General features: G+C 39.9%; 1 protein-coding gene across 1 annotated transcript in view; it reads left to right on the top strand.

Annotated features, from left to right (window-relative positions):
• Window positions 1-4,665: 4,665 nt before the first annotated feature.
• Window positions 4,666-12,187, top strand: part of LOC101626025 (zinc finger protein 33B-like) — a gene marked incomplete at its 3' end in the record, with an annotated part of 12,634 nt that continues 5,112 nt past the window's right edge. Inside the window, exons 1-4 of the mRNA XM_004685174.2 lie at window positions 4,666-4,708; window positions 7,516-7,740; window positions 8,165-8,253; window positions 11,226-11,352. Of these exons, the coding sequence (XP_004685231.2) occupies window positions 7,650-7,740; window positions 8,165-8,253; window positions 11,226-11,352 (307 nt within the window). The remainder of the gene's footprint in view (window positions 4,709-7,515; window positions 7,741-8,164; window positions 8,254-11,225; window positions 11,353-12,187) is intronic.

Raw genomic sequence — 12,187 nt, 5'->3', positions numbered from 1 at the left:
GTGAATATTCTGATGTATATGGAGGTGTTTGTTGTGACTACAAGTTTTCTGGCACTTATCACTTTCACAGGATTCCTCACCATGTTAATTTTCTGATGTCTATTAAGGTTTGACATCTAGCTTTGTGTTTTCCCATATGTGTCACATTTAAAGAATTTCCTGTGACTTTTGAGAAGTAGGTGAAGATAGGAAATGAAGGTGAACACTCTCCCACATTCATCATATTCATAGGGTTTCTCCCCTGTGCGAGTGGATTCATGGAACACTTTAATGTGACTTCTGCCTGAAATTTTCCCACATTCATTATATTTATAGGGTTTCTTCCTCACATGTGTTCTGGGACATACTGCTCATACATTTAACACTAGATTTAAGTGAAAAAGCTTCCCCACATTTATTACATTCATAGTTTTCTCTCCTATGTGAGATTTTTATTTGCTATAGTGCCAACTTCCTAGAGAGGGATTTTTGACATTTATTGCAATCATGTTTTTGCTTTCTGGGAGTTCTCTGTTGTATCTTGAAGGATGACTTAAAATTACACGATTTGTATTATTTCCCAAGGTGTTGTCATTGTGTGGTTTCTCTGATTCATTATAATAGATAAATTGTGGCTGATTTCTGCCCACCCCCAACACACATTCAAGAGGTTTCATTCTTGTGAATTCTGTGATATTCTCAGAAATGTGATATTTGATCCAAAGTTTTCTCTCCTGAAATAGAAGTTCTCTGAACTAGGGTAACACCACACCATTGATATTGGTCTCTATTTTATTAAATTGAATTTCCTTATATTCAGGGTGACTTTTCTCTGAGTGAATACCTGGGGAGATAAAAAAGATTGATGTATTACATCAGTTTCTTTACAAATTGATAGTAACATGTTTGGGGGACACTCATATATAATGAAAACAGACTTATTAAGAAAAGTATTAATCTGTTTTAACACTGCCCTGAGTCTCATGCAAATTTTGGTTGTGGTTAAGAAGATTTCACTCAACTGGCATATCTCTCATTTATATGATAAAAATGAGATGCATTAAAGTCATTGGCCTTCTTTTTGAATAATTGTGGAAGCCCTATGTAGGGATTCACCTATGTTTGTTGCATAGATTTATTCCCATTATTTATTCGTATCAGTGCTATTTTAGATGTAATTGTTTTCTTAATTTCCCAATGATCAAGTATTAAAATCATAATTTTTTAAACTATACTGTTTAGTTTCTCTGAGGCTCGGACAGAGTAAAAGCAATAATCTGAACATCATATTAACCAAGAAACAGACTCATTGTCACATTTCACCAACAGCAATGGGAGTAAGAGAAAAATATAAAAGAGTAGTTGACCTTTATAAAGGCAATTGCTCTACAGTACAACATTGTCATTTATAATCATAAATTTGTGAGCAGGAAAAAATTATTTTCAGTGTTTATATCTATCAAATAATTAAACACAGATAGTTTGACTTTAAAGAGTTTAGTTTTGCTATTAGAATAATTCATCTGTGGTACATCATAGATAGTTTTGTTACAGGGCGCCCCAATGTGAATTGGGTTGCCTGTCTGTGGGTCTTCACCCGTGCTCTTACGATTCAATCGTATTATGGACACATTCAAAAGGTTAAATAATGGATTTATTTATAAGGAGAAAGGTAAAGGAATAACCCAGGGAAAGAGGGAGAGAAACACAGGTTAACTAGGATGTCCTATCAGTTCTGCTGACTTGGACTCCACTGGCACGCTGCAAACTGATTGAGCGCCAAAACGATCAGCTGTGAACCACCAGGTCCCCCCAGAGCCCACATGTCCGGTTTTATCCCAACCTGGCTGCTCAGCTCTGCCCTCACGTCCCTGCGTGCTTCTTGGTACTGATGGGATTTGGAGTTCCAGCATCTGGAGTGGGGGCGGAGTCCATGAAACCTGTACCTGTTACAGTTTTACTGGAATATTTTACTAAGTGCTTAAGGAAGAATTATGACTAATTCAATAACAGTTATTTCAGAAAAAGCTAATACCCCAAACTAGAGAAAGACAGTGTAAGACATGAAGACTACAAGTCAATTTCATGCAAAAAAACAGAAAAAATTCACTAGATAGTGGCACATATGTAGTAAAAAATGTGCACCATGACCAAGTTGGCTTTATTCCAGGAATGCAAAGTCTTTTTTGAAATTAAGACTCACATTTGACAACACTTAATATCTATTCATAGTGAAAGATTTATTAATCAAATATGAAAAGTGTGGATATTTCCTTAATATTTCCTTAAATTGATAAACATCATCTTCAAGAAAATCTAAGGTAACATTATATTTAATGAGGATAGATTTAATGCTTTCCCTTTAAGAGAAAGATGTCTGTTCTTGTAACTCTTATTCAGGATAAATACTGCAAGTTCTAGTCACACAATAAAGTAAGAACAGGAAATATAAGCAATATTGATCAGAAAGAAAGAAATGTTGTTATGTCAAGGGAACATCATTGATTTCTCCCCTCATTTGTAGTCCCCATAAACCTCCCATCACTACATCACCTGTGAACCATTACCACAGTCCTTTGTGCTCTTCCCACCTCTGTTTTGACCCCTCTCTAGCTCACCTTCCATGCTATATGCTTCAGGTCTATCGTGGCCTGCAAATTTTGTCTTTTTTTTTTTACCCTTTCTTTAGTTGCCTTGTATACCTCCTATAAGTGACATCATCCAATATTTTTGTTTTTCCTTCTGACTCATCTCACTGACCATTACCCCTTTCAGCTCCATCGATGTTTCCCGAAATGGCATGAGCTTATCTATTTTCATTGCTTGTGCATATTTTGAGCCATTTTGTTTATATACCGCATCTTCTTGATCCACTCTTGTGTTTTTGGACATTTAGGTTGTCTCCATATCTCAGCTATTGTAAATAGTGCTGCAAGAAACATTGTGCAGGTTTCATTTTGAATTAATGTTTTTGTGTCCTTTGGGTAAATTCCTAGGAGTAAAATTGCAGGGTCATATGGTCACTCCATTTTTTTTTTTTTACTTTTATTTATTTATTTTATTTTGGTTATATGTTTTTTTTTTCAGGGTTTCTTTTAAAAAATTTATGATAACAGTTGGTCACTCCATTTTTAATAGTTTGTATTTCCAAGGGATCTTTCTTGATGGAAATCATGAAGATAGTAGCACCTTGGATGACTGATTAACATATATAGAAATATCATGTACCTAGAACTATTTCTGACACATGGTAAATATTCAGTAAGTGAATTCCATTGCCACCTGTCTTTGCTTCTGATGTTTCATGCCCAGATCTGGAGAGGGAGGCAGGTGGGAAGACTGGGGAGGGAGACCCAGTGGCAGGCATAGTTGGTTGTGAACACTCTCCTCAGGCTCTAGTTTTGTAAGGCTTGCCTTATCAAAACCTGTAGTGCATTACTCGGAAGAGGTGGGTCTTTTCCTGCTCCTCTCAATACTTGCAGGTCTGGGTCTGTGGTTGAGTATATTTGAAATCTTCAGATCTCAGATATGAGATGTGCAAAGAGGTAATATGTATGTGTGTGTATTTAATCCTTCTTTGACAGAGCTTACTTCCTCACACTAATAAGGTGATTCAAGATTCTCTGGCCCACTGCCCTGATGGCTCTGACAGGTACTGACCTTCTCATTTTTACTTCTCCCTGGACCTTTATCATGGCAGGAAGATTATTCTATAATGCAAAAAGGGATGCTGGAGATAACTGAATTGACTTTAACTAGTACTGGAGGCTCCCTCTTACTGCGTATTTTACATTTGAAAAATATATGTTGATGTGCAGAAACTGGGTTCTCTGTTTCGGCACAAATTTCTCTCTGAACTGTATAAAGTTAAAATTTCTCCCCTTTGCCTTGGTAACCGAGACCATTTTTGACTAAAATTAATAAACTACAACGAGTCCTACTTCTTGGTAAACATTTTAAACTCTGTCATTCCCCTCATCTTTTCCCTTTAATCTTAAAGAAAGGAACTGGACAGAATTTAGGTTGATACATGAGAACTCCCCGCCGCTCCCCATTTAGTACTTCCGTGATTTACTTTTAATTATTCCTATTTCACAACATTATTCCTAGGAGATAACTGGGTGTCCTTAAATTCTTTATGCAGCGTTGAATTTAAAAGGAACACTATACCCTCCTCTGCTTTTAATATTTTTAAACATAACATTTGCCAGGTTTGAGTTGTCTCATTGCTCTTTCTAAAAACATCTGCGAAATAAATTTACAAGGATTTCACGTCAATTTTAAATACTTCACAATGCATATCTTTCTAAAATCAGTACATTTTCGTGTATGATTTCAACATTATTTTACAATTAAGGAGATCCCAGAGCATATGCAAGTTTCTCCAACTTTAGCGTCTTTGACAGCTGTTTTTTGTTCAATGGGAATTTGATGCAGGATGACATATTCATTCTGCAGTAAATTTCAAGTGTGATCCTCCTACCTAAGAATCACAATCCAAGGACAATAAATCGCATTCCAAAAAGCGGAAATGCTGCGAGGGAGCTTAAGGAGCGCGGGCAGTGTTCTACGGGAAACGTAGTTTCCTTGGCCACTGGCTCGCCGCGCGGCACTCTGGGAACGCTGGGACTCTATCTGCGCTTGTGCGGACCTGGTCCAGCCTCAGTGCTTACGATCAGTGGGGTCGCGAGGAGAGCCTGTCACGGAGCCGCTGCTCAGCGTGTTTACGGTTGGTCCAGTTGCGGTGACGGGGAGTTTGTGAGGAGAGGGGGTTTGGGGTGGGGAGGAAGTTCCGTAATCCTCCAGGCGGGACTCGAACCCCTGAATCTGTCCGAATCTGTGTGTCTTTTGGTGGGTGCCCAAGACCAGAGCCTCGGACTTCCCCACTGCAAGTAGATCGGAAGAGGCCGTGACTGCTGGGTTCCCGGGTGTGCGGACCCTGTGCCAGATCCCGCTGGGGGAAAAGCCACTGGGGCGGGAGGCCGGGTAAGCAGGTTTACTGTGTGTAGGTGAGCGTTCCAGGGTTTCCTTTAGAGTCCGAACTCTGGAGCAGAAAGAGTTCGGACTCTTTTAACAGCTCTAGCCATGCACGACATAAGTAATCTAAAAGTCAGGGTTCATGGGTTAAAAGAAAAAATAGTGCTACTGGACAAGGGAGCGGAAAGGGGCGCCTCCGTGTGATCACACAGTCTAACAACACAGAGTTAAGTTGGGAGCGGACCCAGCCACTCTCTGCCCTCTGCTCCTCTGGGATTGGGAGGGCCGGCCAGAGGCGCCCTGCCTCCAAGCTTAGGAACGGCCAAGCCTAAGAACGGCCAAGCCTAGGAACGGGCTTTGATGACCCTCTTGTCAAAATCGAATAGAGGACTCCACAGACACTGGTGAGTCACGCAGGCAAGGAGCCTGCAGAACGAGACTGCAGAACTCTGGCAACATTTCTGGGCACGAGTGACACCGAGGTGCCAGAACTAGGGGTCTGGGATTTTAGGGTTGGGATTTGAGAGAAAAGGAATTAAACGTTATTAATAGGCTGAGAAGGCAAGTCCAACGGTCCATGCAGGCGCGGCCCATTATTGTGAATTGTGAGCGCCCCATCAGCTACAGCTTGCACATCAGTGAACAACTCAAGGAGGCTGGCCACCGCTGCTCCAGTTTGAACGCGTCTGCTTTCAGGGTCTGAAATTCCTATTTTCTGTAGTTGTTAACTTGGTTAGTTGTAAAAAGATGGCGTAGGAACGCACAGGCTGGGGAAGAGCTGGTAATAAAAACGAGTCAGGGAAATTTATAGCATCTGTGTCCAGACCTAGAGTCATCAGGATTGTTCAATCTTCTGTTTACCAGCCTATGGGGAAAAAAAGTTCTGTTTTTGAGTCCTTCCTTTTCCTTGTTCATCTCAGTAAGAATCTACTTGAAGCTTTGGACTATATAGCAAGGTGTTAATGAGCTTCAGCCCATGTAGTCAAAAGTTGCTCAGAGGACCTGGAAGTTTTTTTTTTTTTCTTTTTATAGGGGAGTGTAGCAAGGAGTTAATTAGCCTTTAAAGAGAAGGATGGCTTTGGGCAAGGTTATTTTCATTTAAAGTAAGGGGATGTGAAGTTTATCATATGGATGGCCTCATTAGTGCTGACAAAGAAATTCCAGAGAGATTGCTTGCAAATTCCACATCTGGGGTGGTGATTGCTGGAAGAGGGAATTGAAATTATGTTAGATTTTAAATTTTAGTTTGAAGAGGTGGATCTTAGCAGAACTGACTGCATTTTGAGCTTATTGCCTTTTTAGCTTACATTTGAAGATAATAGCACTGTTCTGAGAGATGAGTTACTACACTTAAAAGAAATAGCCCTCTGAGTAATGTGTCCAATTCATGGGGGTGGGGGAGCCTGTGTAACCTCACAGGCACTTAACTAGGGCATTACCATGGCAGATGGGGAGGGAGAGCAGCTGAAGCTCAGGTTTGTTGAGTATGTGCCCAGGTCAAAGCTGGCAATGAGGAAACTCCCATTTAAGGGTAGGGGTATTTTCAGTCTCAGGCTTCATCTGCCTATTACAACTCCAAACCAATATTAACACCCTTCACAAAACTTAGTACATAGACCTGCCCCTTTATGTGCAGAAAAATATATTGGAAGAGGAAGTGAATACAGTCTCTCCACTGTCAAATATATAATGGGATTTCTGGTGTCACATTGAATCTATGCGTCAGGCTCCTAGTTCCTCCCTAGCTGGCAGGCTGTGTGTGTTTTTTTTTTTAAAGATTTATTTATTTATGCATACAGAACTGGGGTACAGGTCAGAGGTGCAGGGGGGGTGAGAAGATTCACCAGAGACAGTGGGGAGCAGAACAGGATGACTGACAAGGTCACAGTTGAGGGTAGCAGTGGGTAGGTCAGGAGAGGTCTGCCGGGCCATGTGGTCACCTCCACCTCCGGGGCGGGGATCAAACTCATGCAGAAGTGGCTTTAGCTTCTTAGTGCTGTGCTTTAACCCACTGCGCTCCCAGGGAGAGCCCGGCAGGCTGTGTTTTAAGTGTGCAATTATAGTGCCTTCTAGGGGAGTCAGGGTTTTTGTTCCTAAAGTGAATTTGATTTCCAGATCCAGATCACAAGAAAACAAATTTACTTTAGAACAAAGCAGTTCTTGTGATGTTGGAATTAGGTTATCTCTGAATGGGACCATACCTGGAAGAAAATATCCCTGTACTTAACTCTCCTCACTAGAGTTTCAGAACAGAGGAAAAGCACAGAGAGGAGCAGTGCCTCAGTTTACAGGGACAGAGTAGTTCATGATCTCCCCTGCCCAGATTTGGGATGTTGGCACATCTAGAAGTGGCCACACTGTATGACCGGATATTTGGGTCAACCTTGGGAAGAGGAAGTGAGTTAGGATAGTCCTAGAGTATGTTGCCCAGAAAAGGCTATTTTGTGGGTGAGCTCCTGAGGGTGAGGTGTGGAGGAGGGATAACATGCCAGGGGAGTAGAATTCTGTCTCCACATTTGCTAACTGCCCCCTGATTCCTGCATTCTTCATTTTTTACAGATGCTGTGCTGTTTGCAACATGTCCATCACATGTGACATTACTGAATTATACTGACCTCACAGCATCCCAAAATGTTGGCTCACCAAGGGTTTCCATGGTTATCTGCTTCTGACTCATAAAAGCTTTAAAGAAAATGGACCTCAGAGATTCGGTGTCTTGTGAGTTTGAAGCCCATTTTTTGACAGACCCAGGAGGGAAACACAGTGCTGTTGACTTTTTCCAAGGTAATTCACTTAAAACATCTTAAGAAAAAGACCTTTTGAGAAAATGTAACCTAGTAAAAACTAATGAAATGATCTTGTCTTAAAGCATTCCATATTCCTTTTACTAAACTTTCTGTGACCTTTTCTCCATTGAGAGAAGTGTTAGAAAATAGCACTAATAGGAAAAGTGTTACTGCTGCAGCCTGAGGATTTTACTATGTTAACTTAAATAAATTTAAATTTAATTTCTTTCATCGGTAAGTCTTGTGAATAGCATTGTGGATTTTCTAGTATTAATTTATTGTTTTAAATTATTGCTACTGTGTTAGTTTCTATTAATTGTTCAGAAAACAAATTATCATTTAATAAGAGAAAATTTATTTTTTGTGCTTGAAAAGCTATTGGTTTTGGTGCACATGACCATTTCTGAATCTTATGTGACTAGGTGGTGCTACAGGTTCCTTTCCAGGCCTTCCAGCTGAACCTTCCAGTTCTTTCCACTGTCCCCAGAGCAATAGAACAGACATGTTCCAGGTGAGCTCTTTATTCATCTCGTACTTTGTACTGACCTGGCTTTATGAGATTTATAAAAGTAGTCTGTACAGGGCCCTCCCTGGTGGCTCAGTGGGTTAAAGCACTGTACTAAGAATCAAAAGCTACTTCCGCATGAGTTCGATCCCCACCTGCCCTGGAGGAGATCCACATGGCGCAGCAGACCTCTCCTGACCCGCCCGCTGCTCCCCTCAGCAGTGTACTTCGTGGATCTGCCTGTTCTGCTCTCCACTCTGTCTCTGGTGAATCCTCTCACCTTCCGCATCTCTGGCCTGTATCCCAGTTCTGTATGAATAAATAAATAAATCTTTAAAAAAAAAAAGTAGTCTGTACAATGAATGAAAGAGGAAAGAGCAGTGAATACATTGAGGAAAGACAGAGTTTTAGCATTAGCTGTGATATTCACTGTTGGCTTTTAGTAGTAATCTTTGCTGATGAGTATATTCCCCTCTACTTAGCAGTTTGCTTAGATTTCAGTGTAGTCATGAATGTGCTTTAAATTCTATTGATTACTTTTCTGTATAGACTGAAAGACTTAATTTCTTTCATCGGTAAGTCTTGTGAATAGCATAGTGGATTTTCTAGTATTAATTTATTGTTGATATCCTGTGTGTACTCTACCTTTGATGTATTTCTTTGTGACTGTTGGCTGGGGGTTTTTCTGCTAGTTTTATAATGACAGGTCTGTGAATATGTTGAGTTGATTTTGTATTTATGATGCAAGTCAGAGATTAAGATAATTTGTTAGATTTGTTTGGTAATTTCAAGCACATTTTATAAAAGCATATACCTTCTGCATACAGAACTAGGGTACAGGCCAGAGGTGCAGGGGCTGGGCAAAGGATTCATCAGAGACAGAGTGGGAGACAGAACAGGCGGATCAAAGAAGTACACTCTGAGGGCGAGAAAGGAGAAGTCGGCTATACTCTGAGGCTTGCAGTGCTGCATCCTAACCCATTGTACCACCGGGGAGGGCCATTTTACCTTATATTCTTTGTGGTGCTAGTTCTGGATCAGTATTTCATCCGATGAGCTTTGTCAGTTCTTTAGATAGTGCCATATTACATGGATTATTGTTGCTCTAGAATATAGCTTAAAATGAGCAATATGAATCTCCCAACACTTTTATTTTCGTAATGAAATTGGATTTATTTTAAATGTTCTACTTCATATAGTTTTAGAATCTACTTTTCAGTTTTCAAAAGTTTTGATTTTGTGTGTGATTGCAGTGATTCTCTACATCAATTTTCAACCTTTTGTTTTCTAAAATGATTTAACTAGCAATGCAGTATCTATGCAGTATCTAATTCCATTTACATGTTGAGAGATATTTTAAGTGCAAAGGAAGAAATCTGCCTTTTATCTTACTGTTGTTTTTGTAATTTCAGTGTATGTATTTCCCTCCTGTATGTCTCCTTTACTGCTCACACAGGTTACCTTACTACATATGATCCCTAGCCATTGCTTGTCTTTCCTGACAATCAATACATTGCTGTACCACTAGGGTATCTTGCAGTTTACCTCAACTTTGAACACTCTCTGAAATAGCATCAAACCCTACAGATTTAGTTCTCAGTCCCTCAAAACTGCTCCCTCCTCACTTCAAATTGCAAGTTGCAAGTCCAGTTGTTACCTATCTTCTCAAGTTCCTACCATGGGTTCATTGGGTCTGTTACCTAATTATAGTGGTCACAGAACTTAGGGAAGCACGTTTAGCAGTTGATGGAAGGGTTCAGAGATGTAATGCCAGATGAAGCAATCCAGGTCAGGAGAGTCCTGAGTGAAGGACGCAATGTCCCCACAGAGTAGGGGTATGTGGATATACTGACTTAGGCAATCTCTGAACTCCGTACTTTGGGATTTTTTTAAAAAGGATTAGTCACATAAGGTTGAGTAATTATTACCTGTATTTCCAACTGCTCTTGCCTCTAGAGAATTTGGTCTAAAAGGTCTGAACTTCTAATTATGGGTTGAACTTCCTGGTGATTGGCTCCATCCTGGAACCCACTCAGCATCTCCTCATTAGCACAAAGGATGTTCTTAGAGCTCTTTACAAGGGTTTAGGAGGTCTGTGTCAGATGGGGTGGCAGATACCTACATTTTCTGTTACTTCACGGGGCTGTTAGCATTTGTCCAGTTGCTCGTGTAGCTTCTGTGTCTACAGTTGTACAAAAAATTAACTTTTTTCCTTTGTCTTATAGGGATCGGGGGATCAGTTGTGCATTTTTCTTTCCCGATGTTTTACTTTACTAAAATCATACTTTTTTTTAGTTTAATTTACTTTGCACAAATTAGAAAAACAATAACAACAAAACCAAGAGACTTCACCTCCTCATCCCCAGCTTGTGGCAATACTAATCTGATTTCTGTATCTGTGAGCTTGGTTTGTTTTGTTTCAACTTCCACATATAAAAGAGGCCATATGATTTTTGTCTTTCTCTTTATAACTTATTAGTGTAATGTCTGCAAGGTTCTTAAATTATTCTTTTCTGAATAATTATTCTCTTCTGAATTCCACTGAAAATCTATTCTTTGAATTCTACTGGGTATGGCTTTCTTCTGAAAGACAGGTGTGATCATGCTTACTACCAGGAATTAACTTTTTGATCCCCCATGTCCCAACATAGCACTTCAAGAGAGTGTGTATACCCTAGACAGTACTCAGAAGAGTGCACCGGGATACAAAAAAGGATTCTGGGAGGCCTATTTATAACTATCTACAAAAGCAGACACTAAATGTTATCAGTATTACATTTACTGACAGGCTATGTGTGTAGATGGTCTATAAGAAGTGCAGATACTTTGTGGGCATGTATTTATATTTAATGATGTGTGTACCCTCAATAGAGAGCAAAATGATATGGTCAGAGAAGGCATCTTTTATAAAATTATGTTTTAAAATTCTTGATAGCAAACACGAGCCCTTCAGACTGAATAGGAAATGTGCTTTACAGGCATCTGTATCATTCAAGGACGTGACTGTGGAGTTCACCCAGGATGAGTGGCGGTACATGGACCCTGGGCAGAGGGCCCTGTACAGAGACGTGATGCTGGAGAACTGGAGTCACCTGGTCTCAGTGGGTGAGCAGCCTTTACCATGTGACTCTCTTAGAATGTAATTCTCTTCTCTATTTATAATCGGAGTTTCTTATAGTGTGTTTAACACAAAAAAGTCAGTAATTTTCCTGTATAACTTGGTGAGTTTCTAGTTTATTGCCTGCAGAATAGCCCACTTTATAGTATAGTTATCACCCCAAAAAGTTTCCTTGAAGCTGTTTGCAGTCACTCTGCTCTTCTCATCTCTCTCCCTGGCCGCTTCAACCCCTGAGCTATTTCCTGTTGTAATAATTTTGCCTTTTAGAATATTATGAACCTCATACAGTGTTTGCTCTTACTCTGTTAGTTTTTAGTTCTTTTGTGTAAATACCTAGAAGTATGACTTTACTAGTGTTATGGTAACTTATATGACCCTTCTAGAAGTTTCTAAAGTGGGTGTGTCCATTTGCATGTCCTTTAGCAGTGTATGGTAGTTCTAGTTACTTTGCCTTCTCACTGACATTTGGTATTTATTTATTTTTGAAAAGGTTCTAGTGGTGTTTTGCTTTTGGGGAGGTTGATTTGCATTTTTCTATTGGCTAGCAAAGTTGAACATCTTTTGATGTGCTTTTTGGTCATTTTTATGTTTGGAAGTCTATCCAGATCTTCAGTGCATATTTAATTACAATTTTGTGTGTGTGTGTGTGTGTATGTGTATGTGTGTATGTGTGGGGGGGTCTTCTTTGTGAGTTGATTTTTAATGTAATTTAGATACCAGACTGTTATCAGATAGTGTGCTCATCTTTTCTGCCCATGTGCTGCTTGCTCTTACTTTCTCAGTGTTGTCTTAGAGAAGCAGAGGGTTTTCTTTTTCAGACTG

Source organism: Condylura cristata, unplaced genomic scaffold (assembly GCF_000260355.1).
Source record: "Condylura cristata isolate star-nosed mole 26May11 unplaced genomic scaffold, ConCri1.0 scaffold00017, whole genome shotgun sequence".
Lineage (NCBI taxonomy): Eukaryota > Metazoa > Chordata > Mammalia > Eulipotyphla > Talpidae > Condylura > Condylura cristata.
Note: the sequence above shows the minus strand (reverse complement) of the source record. Positions and strands in the feature narration are given on the sequence as shown.